The sequence below is a fragment of the Perca flavescens genome, chromosome 14 (assembly GCF_004354835.1).
Source record: "Perca flavescens isolate YP-PL-M2 chromosome 14, PFLA_1.0, whole genome shotgun sequence".
Lineage (NCBI taxonomy): Eukaryota > Metazoa > Chordata > Actinopteri > Perciformes > Percidae > Perca > Perca flavescens.
Window position 1 is genome coordinate 33,502,917 of NC_041344.1, and position 18,770 is coordinate 33,521,686.

The 18,770-nt window shown below is 40.4% G+C and overlaps 1 protein-coding gene across 3 annotated transcripts in view; it reads right to left on the reverse strand.

Moving 5' to 3' along the window:
- Positions 1-2,036: 2,036 nt before the first annotated feature.
- The window catches only part of phf14 (PHD finger protein 14), a 131,662-nt gene continuing 114,928 nt past the window's right edge, over positions 2,037-18,770 (reverse strand). The window contains exon 18 of one of the 3 annotated variants that reach the window (XM_028596594.1): positions 2,037-2,636. In XM_028596594.1, the coding sequence (XP_028452395.1) occupies positions 2,556-2,636 (81 nt within the window). In that variant the 3' untranslated portion in view covers positions 2,037-2,555. Of the gene's footprint in view, positions 2,637-9,870; positions 11,328-18,770 lie in introns of those variants that run through there. The other 2 variants (XM_028596592.1, XM_028596593.1) reach the window with 2 other exon arrangements.

Sequence of the window (18,770 nt, forward strand, 5' to 3'; positions counted from 1 at the left end):
TCATTTTAGATAAAACAGATGTTGACAAAGTTTCCTTTTGGGGACATCATTTGAAATTGGCAAAAAATTTGAAGTTGGAAAAAAGGTAATAAATTGCTATATTTTGCAGAATATTGTTGCTGGGATAAAGCCTTATTCGCCTACATCAGTGATTCTCATTCGTTTTTATTGTTTACATGTACTATAATTTTGTGATTGTTCCTTCATTATGTATATCATTGGGTATGATCAGATTAATTTTATGATCAGATTATTTATTGTACTGTAATTTTGGAGATTGTTTTTGTTTCTTTTTATTTGTGCTGTAATCTGGGCATCATTGGAAAAAAAGAGTTTGCTCTCAATGGCCCTCCCTGAATAAATAAAGGTTATAATAATAAGCAGTGCAGCCAGAGATGTAGCTATGCGACACTAGTCAGACACGAAATATGCCAAGAACCACCTTGATGGATACAGCTCAAACATTTAATGTGCATTGAGTATCAGTTATAGAGAAGCAAAAAACTTTTGCAGTTCAGATTTATTGGCACTTTAAGGGATAATTCCAGATTTACTGTGAGAGTGTGACAGTGTTTTGGCCCGACAGTAGTCTGTGGTCAAATCTACTGATTTGTTGGTTCTCTGATAACAGTCATACGCTATATGTAATCATCACTTCAAATCAACCTTACATTTCTCCTAATCTGGAGTAAAATAAGTGTCAAGTTACATGTGGTGGCTAATTTGAGAGAGTGAGGGCCGTCCACACCAAGAACAACAACTAGAACGATAACTATAAAAATATAGTTTTTTAAATCGTTCTCACCCCAGTGGATGGCCGAGTCCACACCACGACAGCGGAGAACGATATCGTTGGGATCACTTTCTATAGAAACGCTGACAGCCAATCAGAATCCATCTGAATTTACAACATGGCGTGGCGGAGAGAGACACGGTGGAGAGATCTGTTTTCACACAGGTGCACTAGTGGCGGGACTTTTCCAGTCGCTACGGGGCTAAGATCCTTCAGCTCGGTGTGTTTTAAACGTCAGTAGCCTACTTTGAAACTATTTCTCATGTCACAGAAACCACTGATAATTCAGATTCACTGTGAGTGAATCTTGTGTTTTGGGTGTTGTTATCATACAGTCGTGTTTTTGTTCCGGTGCGCTGCACGTACAGATCTGACAACCGCCCGCCTGCTCGATGTGGCGCTGTGTTGCCCGGAAAAGGCAGCGAGTTCTGCGCCCCAGGGACTGCCGGTAGACTTATTTGGTTCCTAAAATGTAGGCTACCTGAATCCACAAATATAGGCTATAAGATATTACTACAGAAATTCCTGTAATCGTACGTCGCAATGTCTGCTGTATATTATGTATTATTATCAGCTGGAGCGTGCAGTGCGAGCTTGGCGTCCCTGTTTGCAGAACGTTATAGTTTTTTTTTTAGCATTGTGGATGTTACATCATTATAGTTATGGATATAGTTATGGTTATAGTTATGGTTGTTGGTGTGGGCGGGCTGGCTGTGAACATTTTCAGTTGCTAAACTTTGCGGACAAGTGAGTGATGACTCCCAGGGAGCTCTGGAGACTACTAGCAGGCCAGAGAACCAGAGAAAAAGAACCCTAAATGAATTTGACTTTACAAGGTATGTAAATACAATCTCTGAGTAGACACTTGTCCTAAACATGGGAGATTTTAATACAAATCTAATAACAAAATAGATTGGTATGTAGCACTTAAAGATACTGCATGATTACAAAAAGTTAATTTTCAACACAAAAACCAAGCTCAATACTTCACATACTGTAAGTGTAAATACGTGAGAAAATAAGTAGATATTTCAAATGGGGGAAGTAAGAAGATATGTATGAAATATAAAAAATAAAATCCTCCAGGCAAATGTAGAGTGAAATGCGTTCGAAGACGGTGGAAAGCACTTCGCCGGTGAAGCCAGAGCGGTGTGAGCGTGCTCGGCGAGGGGAAGAAGTGTTCTGTGGACTTGGAGAGAAAAGAACACCCCCCCCCCCCCCCCCCACACACACACACACACACACACACACACACACACACACACACACGCACGCACGCACGCACTCTGCTAGCTTCATCTTGTAAACAGGACGCTGAGGATACTCTGTGTGGAAACACTGTCTGGTGATCATTAGTGTATGAAAATAGATTGCATGAAACGTGTCATAAATCCATCAGGTGGCTGGGCGGTAACGGTCTGCTGTAGAAGCAGCATTGTGCTGTGTGTGCGCCCGTGTGGCTGGAGGCTGTGATGCGCTGCTTCATGAAGTTGTCTGAAATCTGAGAGATGTGTGTCCGTCTGTCCAGCCTCGTTCATAAAAAGTACAAACTCTACCCCTTGAATCTAAAGATATCACCATTTAAATAGTGTTTTTTTTCTCTAAAATACACCTCTGGTTGCTGAACTGTCCGGAGTGGAAGCTATCCGCTGAAACTTTGGGAGGCTAGTAGAAAGTTAGGTGTGCTGTAGTCTGAACAGAAATGGAAAGACTGGAGGTCAAGCAGCGGAGCAGCGGTGGGTCTGTGTCCTCTGGCTCGGCTTCAGTTTGGAATCTCCTGCTCTGCCGTTTCCTCTTTAACAGAGTCATCTTCCTCCGGCTGCTCCTCTTCTTCGTCCTCCTCCTGGAAACACAGGACACATCATACAGTCACCTTTACACATTCACTTCAATTGTATTTATAGTATCAAATCATAACAAGAGTTATCTTTACAGATAGAGTAGGTGTAGACCACACTCTATAATTTACAAAGACTCAACAATTCCAGTAATTCCCCCAAGAGCAAGCATTTAGTGCGACAGTGGTGAGGAACAACTCCATTTTAGGAAGAAACCTGGGACAGACCCAGGCTCTTGGTAGGAGGTGTCTGACGGTGCCGGTTGGGGGGGTGATGAACAGTGGCGATAACAGTCACAATAAAGATAATGGAACTATGACTAGAAATGTCACTGTTAGCAATGGACAGGAAGAAAAACTAAACAGACCCTTCATTTCTCTGTGAAGGTGTTATAACAACCTAAACTTATCCTGCTGTCTGACTTATGTTTGTACTACAGACTGCAGGAATACACAGATGTACCAGCACACTATCCCCAAGTATTGCATTCATATTTGACAATTGACAACTCCAAATTTACATCCAGGGCCAACTCCCAGAAATGCTTGTAGTCCCAGAAATGCTTGTTACTAATCCTAGCTTCTGGGGAGTTTACTCCCCGGAGTCCTTATGTTTTTTTTCCCCCAGCGTATTTCCTTGGAGAACGTTGGCACCAAGATCCTGGTTCCAGCTGTCGCCGTGGTCCTGCTGCACTCCCTGCCGAGCTCAGCGGTGCCCTGCAATGTCATGCTGCTTCCTGCTGAACCCTGCTGCTTCCTGCTGAACCCTGCAGCTCCCCGCTACATCCAGTCACTGTTCCACTATTAATGTGACTATTATCGCCACTGTTCATCACACCCCCAACCGGCCCGTCAGACACCGCCTACCAAGAGCCTGGGTCTGTCCGAGGTTTCTTCCCAAGAGGGAGTTTTTCCTCGCCACTGTCGCACTGCTTGCTCTTGAGGGAATTACTGTAATTGTTGGAAATTGTTGGGGCTTTGTAAATTATAGAGTGTGGTCTAGACCTACTCTATCTGTAAAGTGTCTCGAGATAACTCTTGTTATGATTTGATACTATAAATAAAATTGAATTGAATTGAATTGAATTGAACTCTTAGTGCCAGAAGTAGTTTGTCGTTTATGTAGTAATGTAGAAGTGGCTCACAAACCTGCAATAAATGTCATACTGTATGTCACACTGTATTGCCGCAATTGTGATTGGTTTAAAGAAATACAAACAAATATGAATGTTAAAAGCCACCCATTATGCTTTCTCGTATTTTCTGTCATATCTATAATTTGAAAATATCGGATGGTCGTATTATACAGCAGACTGGGCTTTTTTCTGGAAGGGGGCTTAAAGAGACAGACGCTCTACTGTACTGTAGCGCAGACACAGATCATGGGAAACGTGAGCAAAACAGTATGGTGTCAAAGTGTAAAAGCTGTGAGTGACAGTGTTTTTATTCAATAAATATACAGTACATTTTTATGTATGGATGTTTAATGTACCGTACATATTTAATCAGTGTCCCTTAAAAACCTGGATACTGTTGTTCATGTGTCTAAGTGACTGATGGGAGCAACAATCTTTGACACTGGTCCAGTATTGAGCGAGAACGCTGCAGCGGAGAAACAAGCTACAATGAAAGTTATTAGGCAATTGCGCAACGTCAATTTATTTCCACAAATATGCTTGTTTTGCCACTGACATGCTCAAAATATTAAGATTAAGTGTCAGATTAAGGGTCTGACAACGTTATGGAAAGGATTTCTAAGGATGTCAACATTTTTATTAAGAGTTAGATCCTTTTTTTAAACATCCGCGAAATTGCGTTCGCTAAACCCACCAGACTAACAGTCATTTTAGCATCGTAAAATACACTTCATTCAAAGTCAACAAACACAAAATAAAACGATGAAAAGCCTTTCCAATTTTCCAACAATCACCACTCTGGTTTGGTTAACATAAACACATAATTTACCGATTTGCAGGTGAAAATATGCTGGGGCTATACATGTTAAAAGTACTGTTAATTTAAATGGAGTCTGGGGGGTTTAGCAATCTCTGAGCTGTTTCTGGTTAAACAAAGAGGATTTTACCCTTTTAAAAAAAGGTCTCTCTCTGTGGGGATCCTTTCCATATTGTTATCAGACACTTATAGCAATCTGAGCCTGTCAGTGGCACAAACAGCACTTTTAGTGGACAAAATTGAAGCAAAAATTAGCCCTGTAGGGTTACATTGCAGCCCGGTTCGCGGCTGCCGGTCACAGAGTTCTCGCTCAATACTGGACCACTTTCAAAGACTGTTGTTCCCATCAGTCACTTACACAAAAAAACATGGGAAAATACGGTCCAGGTTGAAAAATCCAGAAGCTACCCTATAAATTCCATCAAAATCAGGATGATGGTGTTTTAATTCCACTACAATGATTGATGAATAATTAACTAAAACTGCTGTATTGCCCACCTTAAACTGTGTCTCTCTGATGTCAAACCCAGTGTTTTCATCATTATTCTGTTCTATGGTATGTCCTGGAAACAGTTACACAAAGAATAGAAGATTAAAGTTTATAAAAAATAAATTATGAAACAGCTCCTAAATGTAAACGCCAGTTTTACAGCCAACAAAAAAGAAAGTGACACAGAGAGAGCAGGAGTCATGGTGGGCCAACCGAGGAGCCAGCTGATTTTAGTAAAACAGACAAAGTGAAAGTGACAGTGGTGAGAGCTGCAGCAGTGATTAAACGACTCTGACAGATACAATTATCCCCCCCTCCAGAGGTTAATAAACACATCTACACATCAGAATGTGTGATCGCCGGGTTAGGACCTGCAGCCCACAGCGCCTCATGAATCCCCATTCCTCCAGCTAGCTGTTCCGTTCTAATTCTCTGTCAGTCACGCATGCTTTCACTCCCATATGGACTCTTTGTGTGTACTCACATAAATGTACAGAGATTATTTCTTAAATATTGTAGCGTGTCCCAGCTGTGTGCTCGCTAATTAAAAAAAATACATCTTTTAACAATAGATTGTAGGGGGAATTTTACTGGCAGACTAATTCAACATTAGACCCTGGGGTGAAAAAACAAGGACATGCAGTCGCTATTCATACTTTTAAAAAACAAAGCATTTGGTCTAAATATTCTCTACGCTGTAGTTATATCTGGAAAATTATCTGTGCAGCTTTATAACAATAGCTCCATGGCTTAATGTTAACAAAAGCATGCTAACATGCTCACCATGACAAAGCTAACACGATGTTTAGCAAGTATAGTGCAGGCCAAAAGTTTGGACACACCTTCTCATTCAATGCGCTTCCTTTATTTTCATGACTATTTACATTGTAGATTCTCACTGAAGGCATCAAAACTATGAATGAACACATGTGGAATTATGTACTTAACAAAAAAGTGTGAAATAACTGAAAACATGTCTTATATTCTAGTTTCTTCAAAGTCGCCACCCTTTGATCTGATTACTGCTTTGCACACTCTTGGCATTCTCTTGAAGAGCTTCAAGACGTAGTCACCTTAAATGGTTTTCCAACAGTCTTGAAGGAGTTCCCAGAGATGCTTAGCACTTGTTGGCCCTTTTGCCTTCACTCTGAGGTCCAGCTCACCCCAAACCATCTCGATTGGGTTCAGGTCTGGTGACTGTGGAGGCCAGGTCATCTGGCGCAGCACTCCATCACTCTCCTTCTTGGTCAAATAGCCCTTACACAGCCTGGAGGTGTGTTTGGGGTCACTGTCCTGTTGAAAAATAAATGATGGTCCAACTAAACGCAAACTGGATGGGATGGCATGTTGCTGCAGGATGCTGTGATAGCCATGCTGGTTCAGTGTGCCTTCAATTTTGAATAAATCCCCAACAGTGTCACCAGCAAAGCACCCCCACACCATCACACCTCCTCCTCCATGATTAACGGTGGGAACCAGGCATGTAGAATCCATCCGTTCACCTTTTCTGCATCGCACAAAGACACGGCGATTGGAACCAAAGATCTCAAATTTGGACTCATCAGACCAAAGCACAGATTTCCACTGGTCTAATGTCCATTCCTTGTGTTTCTTGGCCCAAACAAATCTCTTCTGCTTGTTGCCTCTCCTTAGCAGTGGTTTCCTAGCAGCTACTTGACCATGAAGGCCTGATTCACGCAGTCTCCTCTTAACAGTTGTTCTAGAGATGTGTCAGCTGCTAGAACTCTATGTGTCATTCATCCTGGTCTCTAATCTGAGCTGCTGTTAACTTGTGATTTCTGAGGCTGGTGACTCGGATGAACTTATCCTCAGCAGCAGAGGTGACTCTTGGTCTTCCTTTCCTGGGCCGGTCCTCATGTGAGCCAGTTTCGTTGTAGCGCTTGATGGTTTTTGCGACTGCACTTGGGGACACTTTCAAAGTTTTCGCAATTTTCCGGACTGACTGACCTTCATTTGTTAAAGTAATGATGGCCACTCGTTTCTCTTTACTTAGCTGATTGGTTCTTGCCATAATATGAATTCTAACAGTTGTCCAATAGGGCTGTCGGCTGTGTATCAACCTGACTTCTGCACAACACAACTGATGGTCCCAACCCCATTAATAAGGGATATAATTCCACTAATGAACCCTGACAAGGCACACCTGTGAAGGTAAAACCATTTCAGGTGACTACCTCATGAAGCTCATTGAGAGAACACCAAGGGTTTGCAGCGCTATCAAAAAAGCAAAGGGTGGCTACTTTGAGGAATCTTAAATATAAGACATGTTTTCAGTTATTTCACACTTTTTTGTTAAGTACATAATTCCACATGTGTTCATTCATAGTTTTGATGCCTTCAGTGAGAATCTACAATGTAAATAGTCATGAAAATAAATGAAACGCATTGAATGAGAAGGTGTGTCCAAACTTTTGGCCTGTACTGTATATTGTTGACTATGTTCACCAGCTTAGTTTTAGCGGGCTAGCATGCTAACATTTGCCGTCCAAAAGTATTGTATAGTATATATATATATATATATATATATATATATATATATATATATATATATAATATGGATATATAATAAGACCTGGGTACGGAGTTTGAGGCGGAGCCCCGTTCATTCGTTGCTCAGTGGCGCATAAAGCCATAATGGAGCCAAAAATTACCTGGATGATCGGTACTGTGCGACCCACATTGCGGCTATTTCCGGTTAACGTTTTCTTTGGTCCAAATCAGTTGATGAGTTTGTAAACTTTGAGCGATTTCCTCTTGGTTCGGTTTCATTTCAGACCTGGCAAAATCCAAACGTACCAAAATGCGTCATTACAAACCACGCAAGAATGTTCACTCCTCTTATTGTTCGGATGTGTCTGGGGGCGGGAGCAAGAAAGTAAATACAGGAAGAAGCTCCTGTGTTCTGGACTAATGAATATTTCTATTTCTATTGAAAGCCCCCTTTAATGATTTAATCAGGTGACTCTTCTAGACTTTCCTAATGTTATCAGACCAAATGGATTAAATGAATCCACTGATTTACAGACATGTCTTTCACCATGTAAGTCTATGGGAAGAAGTCTTTTTTGGCCACAGGGGATCACGTGAGTTGCAATTCCACCATTTGGCCGATATGTTCAATTTGCTTCAAAACCTGGCACGCTTCATGGGCGGCCTGGTTGCTCCCCGGGTGCTTTCCAGCTCCTACTGCTCCTAATGCTCAGGATGGTTTAAATGCCGAAGTCAAATATCACTACGTTGTGCTGTGTACAATTGCATGTGACAATAAACAATACAGATTAAAGGTATATGTTTAACCTTCAACATTACAATATTTTCATTCTTAAAATGGTAAAAAAATATTTCACTCTGGCCAGCAGGGGGGGTTGCAGCCCCCACATCCTACTAGTGAAATAATGATTCCAGCCAATATCTCACTTTAGTGAAAATACATGTGGGAGCCTATCATGTAAACCGCCATTTAATAATGCAGATTAAAATTTAAAGTGTCACATAAGATGAAGATGAGCTGACTTTCCTGGATCTTAGTGTAAATAAATCAGAGTGTAGGATGTGCGGAGCTATTTGCCGCAGCGTGTAGGAACAGTAAATTAAGGTTAGGGTTAATGCTAAGGAAGGCTCATATATTATCTCTTTACTAACAGGAACCTTGTCCGTGCCTCTGGAGCAGTCTTGATATGCAGTCTCCCCCAGAGAAAAATGTGCTACTTTTTCCTGAACTCTGGATACTTTCTGGTGCCGGTCCATAGGGCTGATATAAATCTAGCTGTGGGGTGACACCTCATGAACTCCGCCATCGTATACCCTCGTGCCATCCACCAAATCTCCCTGACAAGCCTGCCAATTTTCCAATTACCTGTGGCGCAATCCGTTATCGGAGGGCCAGTCAGCTCTTAAATGGGAAACAAGAGGGAGGAGGGGCCAGCGCATGCTAACTATCTCATAAAGCCATAGCAGTGCCTCCCATGCCTCCTCCACTGATTTAGTGGGTGTCCCTGGGAGCATTGTGAAACCAGTCCTCCTGGCCTCTCAGGGCCTTCACAGGATTTCTCATGTGTTCTTTATCCTCCCTACTCCAACCATTCAGCCACCTATCACACCTGTCTCTGCCCGAGGGAATCAGACGGGTGTCAGCGCTCCACAGGTTCACTGATGCTGGTATTATCCTGCTGTCTGTCTGTCTGCAGAGCCCCCTCCTCCTTCGGTCTGAGTAGGAGGGCAGCAGCCACGGCCCAATCTTCATCTGTTTTCAGGTTTCTTTGAATCTCAGCAAAATGCTGTGCTGGAAGTGATACTACAGTTGAAGATTGCCTTCCGTATGGGCCCACTCCTCATTTATCTGCCCTTATAGTGAGGCTTATGGAGTGAGTCTACAGAAATTGCCTCTGCAGCGTGCAATTTAAAGTGTCAGAGAGAGTAGACGAGCTGTTAGTCATATTTGAAATGCACATGTCACCTGGGGAGTGTCTTAAGAGATGTGTAACTCCTGTTAGAGATACTGTCTAAGACCGATTGCACGTGTCATAGCATTATTAATCTGTACTGAAATATACAGTATATGCTGCAATTAAAAGATGATGAAAACCTTTTGAGAATGGGAGCAGTATTTAAATCTGCATTCACATCCTGGCCACTTTGGGGCATCAGAACAAGCTGTAAACACAATCTATTAATGAAATATTATTATATGGCATTAATATGCAATTAATATATTGTGTTTACAGCTTATTCTGCCTCATAAATGTGGGCATTTTATTAGCAAACAATTACCTATTTGCACATCCAACAGACACAGAAGAACATTAGTTCTTAATAATATAACTTTAAAGTTGTGCTGGTGTCCACTTAGTCCAATTTTCACTCTTCTTTATAGCTCTGTTTTGGTCTCCACCAGCTCTTGACAAAAACATGTGGCTCTTTAGCAGCTAGATGCTCTACTATTGCTAGCTTTGTCTGTCTGCTGTTAGGCAGGTAGTGTACAGTGGGTTTCTTATGTTGTCTTCACACCGCTGCAAATTTGCTTCTATTTGCATTCATTTAGTATGTAATCAAGTCTCGCAATTTGCCCGAAACACAGTCGGTGTGAACACACTATTAGAGATTTGTAGCCAAAAACAGCTGCTTGTTTAGGGTGGAAACAAAGTTGAGACCCGTGAGACTGGACACAGTAGATTTTGCATGCTAAAAAACTAAACAATACATTTTAAAAAGATGCTAAAACGCCCTGTAATGCTGAGGGGAACTGCATAGTTGGTAGCTGGTTTAAGCGCCTCTTTACACATAGGGATTTGATTCATTGTTAACATCACAGATCTAAACATTGGACAACAGTATTTTGCAATTTTTTCAAAAAGAAATTAGATATGAGGGAAATATAAGTTAGGATTTTCTACTGAAAAATATGTATGTATCGTATGTATAGATGTGATTCTGATTTTTGACATTACTGAAAGTTAGTTTTTTCTCCAAAGATAATATTGAGAGAGCCTACAGTGAAATATGATAAATCAATATGCAATGATGAACCATCTACTTTATCACTAGTATTTAACTGAACTGGTGCTCTTTATTCATATCTGTATGCATTTATTTCTGTATTTAAACATACATTTTTGGACATTTTCTTTTCACTTACTTGATGATCTACACATTGGTTGGAGCAGCTTTCACTAACTGAAACGTTCTTTCATGACTCATTTGCTTTTGGATTGATAATATGGATAATACTGATAAAGAGTATGGAAAAACAGAAACTGTGAGCAATTAGGTGTTGAATGTGTTCCAGGCTTCTTCCTTCTGATGTGTAGGCGTCTTTTGAATATGTATGTGTTGAATATGTAATCAAACTGCATCATATCCTTCACATCAATGGTGGGTGAGTATCCAGGATCCTGTTTTTAGATATTTACATGAAGCCATAATTATAACTCTGAACCTAATATTATCTGTGTCTGTGTTTTGAAGATGTGCGTGTCTTGTATTTAAATGTGTAGCACATTTTAAAGCCAGAGAAAGAGGACAGAGGGGACATGAAGCAGCCATGTTCTGCCTCCTCCTGTTCTCTCACTGTGGACTACAGAGGTTGAGGCACGGAGCTGTGTTTTGCATCAGTGGCCACTGCGAGAGACGTTTGCTTTGTGGAGAGTGAAGAGGCAGACGCTCCCCCCCCCCTCCGACGGGAACTGCAGGAGCTGATGGGCTCTGGCATTGTGGGATATCTCCATCAATTCCCTCTGGGGAAAAACGGGGGAGAGGAGAAGAGGGTGGGTTTGTTTTCACTGCAAGTTTTCCCTAGGCTGGGAGGGCCTCTGGCACTAACATATTATACATATATGATAATGAAATGCCACATTTTTCATTTGAGTGGAAGTGGCATTTTAAAGGGCAGGAGCAGAGCGTAATGTAATGCAGAGACAGGACAGCTCAGACTCAGCCCGGGGTAACAAAGAAGCTTGCACCCGTAATTGCACCCCGCCCACCCCACACCCACACCCACACCCACACCCACACACACACACACACACACACACACACACACACTCTAGGGCTGCACGATATATGGAAAATATCTAATTGCAATTATTTTGACTGATATTGCGATAGTGACATGATTCACGATATTGGAGGGAAGGATCATTTCTGTATCATTTTTGTATATTGTTCTCATTGTCATTGAAAAGTGTGATTCAATGTGATTATAGTGTGATTTTTCCAAGGATCTGTACCAAATAAAGATGTTTTCTGTAGTAGGATAGGATTTGTAGGCCGCGACGTCTCTGCAGCGCTATAATACTTCATTCAGAATGGTTCAACACATATTTTGCCTTTAACAAATTTTGCTCCCACCCTGCGATTTTGGATATTGCACTAGTCCATATTGCGATTTGGATAAAATTTTGATTAATTGTGCAGACACACGCACGCACGCAAAAATGCAATCGACCTCATAAACTGGGATTAAATTTAGGAATCATAATGTACAACACAGCATGTACTTTAATAAGCTTTGCCTTTCTTTATCAAGCTTATGCAGTCCTCAAAGGAATTAGTAGTTAATTAGTGTGACTGATTTTAATATCATGTTTTCTGCTTTCACTGTATTTATTTATGAGTGTGTCTTTCACTGCACAATGTCAGTATGCAGAAGAGGCTCCGCGTATAGACTCCCTCACAGTTAGATAAGTGATCAGCTGCACAGATAACAGCACAGCTATGCACGTCTTTCTGCAATGCTACAAACATTATAGGAGGGGAAAGCACAGCTTTCATGTAGGGTCACACCAGTTTAAAATAATCAAATCAGGTGGGAATTTAAACTCCGTCATGTTGCACAATTTGAGTTGAACCTTAGTTTGATGACTTGTATGTAATTTCGTAAGAGACTAAAACTGACTTAATTGAAGAAGGCTTACATAAATGATCATCTGCAAAACAATAACCCCTGCAACAAAGACGATGATGAACGCTCAAGCAATGACATCTGAACTAACTAACAGGGCAGAGCGTTAAAGCTCATTCTTGGCCTTGGAAAAAGTAAAATAATCCTGTCTCAAGGTCCACTTACTAGTGTTTCAGGGCTTTTAACCACATATCATGGTCTTTCTCAGTGTGCTCAATTTTCATGAAGACAACTCCATGTCAAAATATATTTCGTTGTCGTGGCCGGGTTAGCACAGCTGGTACAGCGGGCGCACATATATAGAGGTGTATGCCTCGACGCAGAAGGTCCAGGGTTTGAGTCTGACCCAGAGGATTTCCTGCATGTCTTCCCCCCCCTCTCTCTCCTTTCATATCTAGCTGTCCTTTCCATTATATTATTATCCCATCTCAAAACAATCGTAATATATGTATGTATATATATGTGTGTTTATATATATATATGTATTGTTGTCTACAGGAATATGTAAAACCAAAATGTCAAACATTAATTAAAAATAATTAAGCAAATAAAACTAATGAATACTAAAATATATATAAATTAAGCAAATCATTCTAAAATTAATTTTATTATTAAAAAGTAACTCAAGTTTTATTAGACTTTATTTTTTTATTTTCACTGTAGTTTTAAAATAGCATGTACAGCATTTTGCCAATTTCACTGTCTCTGTTTTATCATTTGCATATATTTTGAGATATACCTGAATACATGATTTTTTTTTTACAGTTTATACAACGAAAATGAATATATGTCAACTAATGTATTTTTTCAATTAATTTTCCTATGATTATAAATTCCTCTACAAATCATGCGCAGTAACATGAGTGCTTTTAGAAATGATACACATTTTCTTCAGGAAAAGCTTCTGTAGTCTACATATATCATACGGTCTTATTTATTTCTTTATTGGTGTTCTGTACCTAAGTCTACCAACCAGTTTAATCAGCTATAATGGTGCAGCAGCAAAGTGTAAAGTCTGCATATTACTATAGGGACTACACACACACACACACACACACTACACACACACACACACACACACACACACACACACACACACACACACACACACACACACACACACACACACACACACACACACACACACACACAAAATATATAATGCAATCATTGTATTTACATTATATATGTTTTTATATTGCTCTGATATCTCCTTTCATTGACATTAAAATGTCATTATAACTAGAGACTAATGTTGTGTACTGTTACGCTGTAGAAGGTTGTATTGTACTGTATGTATGTGGCCTCTTCCCAGCACTTGAAAATAGCATATTCTCCCTTTTTTCCTCAAAAAAAATTAACATATTAAAGCCATTTAATAAAGACCACCATTTATTAGATAGAAGCACATTCAGGAGTGTGTGTGTGTGTGTGTGTGTGTGTGCAGCGACAGCTACTGTCAGTTTGAGTGCCTCTGTGTGTGCACAGGCGTCTTGTTGCCATTCAAGAGATGACACAATTGCAGTGGGTCATAAACAGCGGCTTCATTAGCCTGTTCAGGCAGTGCGTTACGCGCTACATTTAACCACCTCTGCCCCCAGCGCTTCTCCTGCACCCCTGCTCCTCAGCACCCACAAACCAGTCACCAGAGAGCACAATTAAATTTCATGACTGCGCATATTTGCAATTCCCATTTCATTTATTACAAAGGGCATTCTATAATGTCCCTTTTTCCCCCTCCTCTCCAAGAAACGTATTTCCATTTTAGTGAGGCATGACTGATACCGAGGTGAAGTTACCAGGCGACGCCTCATTTAATCGGAGGTAAAATTCACAAGCAGGTTTTTCTTTTCATCACCTCGTCAGATAACTACAGATGCCTCCTGGAAGGGGATATACAGTCGGGAAAAGAAGAGCTGCTTTCACTTTGTTTCCAATTTGAAGCACTTAAATTAAAAACAAAAAGGATGAGACTTCAAACTAAGTGTTTCACATGGCCCGATCAGTGCTTCACAGCATATTTGATTACCCCACACATTTTACTATACAAGTACACAAATGACAAGGCCTGGCACAACATTACAGAAGCAAAACAGTGTTTCCCTTGTGTGGAGCCATATGTGGCGTACCACCAAAGTTTTACCACAACCACTATAAAAATCATTATGAAACTTGAAATCCTTTCATTGGGGCTTTCTCAATTTGCGCTCTTGTCCATACTTGTGAAACATTATTAGAACTGTACTTTGATACTGACATTCATTTATTGGCATGTAAAAAACTTGAGCATACTGCAGACAATGAAAGAGTTTGCCAGTAGTAATACCTTTCTGCATTAGTTTTGTGGCTGGACAATATAGCCAAAACATAACATCTTCATTTTCTGCAAGCTTGGGGCTGAATCAAGATTTAAATTGATTGATTGAAAATTGATTCTTTTTTCCAACCAACTAAAACATGATTGGAACATCACATATTTTGATTAAAATTATATTACATTAATTTCCTATGTGCAGGATGAATGTAGCCAGCTATTATCTACATTACTTTTAAAGTAAAAATGAACTTTTTGTCCATGTTTAAAAAAAACTTGACTGTCACAATGTTATCATTTTACACATTGTGCAAAAACAAAAGATTTTGATTTCCCAGACATGCTTCAAATTTTTATTAAATTATATTGAAATGTTGTTAACTTATCATCAAACATTGTTGTGTCTGCATTTTGGTTTTAGTGTACAGATCAAACAAATGAGATACTGTATTTGAATTGGTGAGCTTGATGTTGGAAGATGTGTTTTTGAACGTTGTGTAGAGGTAAACACTGTTCCCCCTGATCACAACTCCCAGATACAAGAATATGATCCCTCAATGGCATCCCACAAAGAAAAAGGTTCCAGCATGTAACTTCACCTAAAACCACAAATGTTCATTTTTACATTTCTGTTTGTGTATGGACTAATCCAAAGATTTAGAAGTGCTCTTTAGAGCCAGGCTAGCTGCTTCCCTTCAGTTTAAGCTAGGCTAACCGAATAAGCATATGTCCCAAAATGTTAAACTATTCCTTTAACGGTTATTCATTTGTAAATCCCCCTTCAGCCTCACATGGTGATATTCAACAAGAGACTTCTCAAAATGAGCTTGCATGACATTTGAGGAAGACTTCATTGTGTTGTTGGCTGTCATAGGGCCCTCGGCTCTTCCAGGGTCCTCAAATGAAATTGCAGTTTGTGTTATCTCAACAATTTTAAATCACAAATTTAAAAAAGCACATAATGTAAACAAGCTTTTCCTAGATCGAAGCCTCTGCATTCACAAACTTAAAGGGACTTCTTGGGCTCAGTGATGGCGGAGGATACAACTAGTAGTTCAAATTCTTCCAAAGAAGACCTGGAGCAGACAGTGGTGAGATTGGGGTTTAGTATCGATGACGATACCAGTACCAGGACCCTTAAAGTAATACCGATACCAAGAGTGTACCTGATTTGAAATAATCATTCCGCATTTTATTTTATGAATTTATTTTTATTAGACGCCACAGGCGTGTAGTACAGCCATACTTTGGACATTTTGATGTCATCTCTGCATGCTAAACTGCCAACTCCGTCAAATACAACACACTGGACTTCACCACACCGCCACTGTATGGGCTGTACCTGCTGCGGTAGTGGACACTTTAAATCAAAGAATGCTTGCAGTGATTGACTGTGGGCAAAACCACACATATAATAATTTTCTCCTAGATCTTAGTACAAAAAGGATTGATTGCATGTATTGTTTGACTGGATGAGTTTGGATACTACTGAGTATTGGGTTATTTCGGTATAAAGCACTGATACCCAACCCTTGGTGAGAAAATTCAAGCTGGTAGAAGAGGAATGGAGACTTCAGCAGGTTGTAGTCTATAAAGCCTTTGTTATGAACAAGAAGCTTTCAGCTGATCCCCAGTAGTGTGATTTATAGCACTGATCCTGCACACCAGCATTCTGTTAAATGTATGTCTGCGCAGGAAGAGTGTGGCTCAAGACGTTTCTACGACCAAACCAGCACATTCTAACATATTGTAGACATTTTCTAAATCAATATGCAATGTATTTGTGAATAAGGGTTTGTAGCATGTACTCTACCTTGTAGCACAATGCTACATAGTACATGCTACAAGGTATTCTTGGAATTTGTACTTGTGGTGATGTCCAATGATGTTGATGATGTTTTTTTCCCAAAGCTCTCTGAACCATTATCGTGCCTTTTGGTAAAATAGCGAGATACGTTAATAACAAATGTTATGTTAACAGAGGCTGAAAAGAAAAAAAGAAATCTGCTACACTATTTATGGTCATAAAATACTGAGGGGGTCCGAAAAGTGGCGTCATGTACGCTCTCTGCTTAGAGGGTTATTAGAATGAGCCAGGTCCAGAGAAATGAACTGCTAGGGCCTCTGGGGACCCGACAGCAATCACACACTCGTGTTTACTCCACAAATTGGCCCCTGAGAGGAGCATGGGCGTCCGTAGCGCCTAGTTAAAGTGATTGAGGTGACTCGTAGCCATTGATTTTCTCTTCGTCTTCGCCGTCCCGCCTGGCCACCCTTGACCATGTCCCATGCTCCCTGCAGGCTAGTTTAGCTGGCCCAGCTTGCCTTTAAATCACATTAAACTGTGGTTAAACTTTGGCCATGTCTAAAAGACAACCATCATTGATGAGGTTATCATGCTTTAAGCACTTCATACGCTAAGTAAAAGCCTTGACTATTGGGGCTTATTGATCGCGCAGACCTTAAGGCATTTCGATTCAACTTGAATACAGATAAGAGAATGTAGAGAGCAACAAATTCACATCACACTCGGGGATTTATCTTCGTTCCATAAATGCACCAATGATACTGATTAAACCAATCAGACTGCTAATGAAAAATGCCTCATTGAGAAAATAAAAACAGGCTAAAGGTTAGACTTTTCCACTTACTGTAGATAGACACCCACTGGGTGAAGAGTTGGTAGAAATGCATTCCCTCTGCCTCACTCTAAATACCATAACATCTGATGAGTAATGATGCCTATTTTTCTTTCAATTTATTCCATATAGTAAAGGCAGCCAAGTGTGACACTTCATTAAGCCAATTAGGCTAACTTAATTACAGTCTTTTACAGGTCAAGCGATGAAGCTTCTGATTGATGGCACAGCGTGTAAAGGTAATCTTCCTCTGAATTGGGAATGACATCAAAATGAACATGAGCTGCTACAAACCATCAGAAATGACAAACACTTGAAGTACATTTGCCCGATAAACACCCAGTAGTGAAAAAAGGCAAAACACTTTCGTTAAACAAATAACTGTTACATATACAGAGCTATATTCTCTCAGGTCATCGAAAAACTTCAAATACGGTTTGTTGAGTAGGAGTTGACCTATGGCTATGGAGGAAGTGGAGAAAATGAAACTGTTACGGACAGTAATTTCACCAGTTGCAATCCTTTTGATGACAACAAGTCTGAGTGCAGCTAAAGTAGTGCATCCCACACAAGTTCACAGTTGAGTACTTTAAACACTGCCCAAGCAACTTTAAGAGCTTTTGGCATTTCAAACCTTTTATCCAAATCTTCTGGTCTGATTCACCGTGGAGCCCAGCATGCCGAGCAGCGCTGCAAGGGTGTAAATAAAGCCTTAAACAAGCGCCCCTTGGCACGGTAACAGGCTTGAATTAAAGGCCATCCGTATATTACTGCAACACTGTCACTTTACTACCGAAATCAATTCAGTAAGGGCCTGGGGCAATAGTGGGAGGGATGTGGCCTTGGTCAGAGCGAGGTTTATCTAAGCTGAGCAGGCCGAGAGAAACACAGCGTCTATAATGAACTCAAGCCTGTCTAATAAAGCCTTTTATTGCCCCTTTGCACAACAGAAACACGTCTGCAACGGCTGCTGCATTTTCCTGCAACCGTGTAAACCAGCAGCTCCTCTGTAATGACTACTGCTCCACAAACATCTCAACAATTCAAGCAAATCACAGGGACACATCTTCATCAAAAAAGATATTTTGTTATTAATCAGGGCCTCACCGACAGAAGAGAAAACCAGACACAGTTGTGTTATAGGGTTTGTTTTCTTTGGCATTGAATTTAGTAGGAACATGAACTTTGTTGTACAGTTGTATTTGGTTTGGTCTAGGGCTTTGACTCCGAACTTCTTTATTCGAATATAATTTGAATATTTAAAATAATTATGATATTCGAAAGAATATTAGGCAGCCCTTAATATTCAAACCTGTTATGGGCA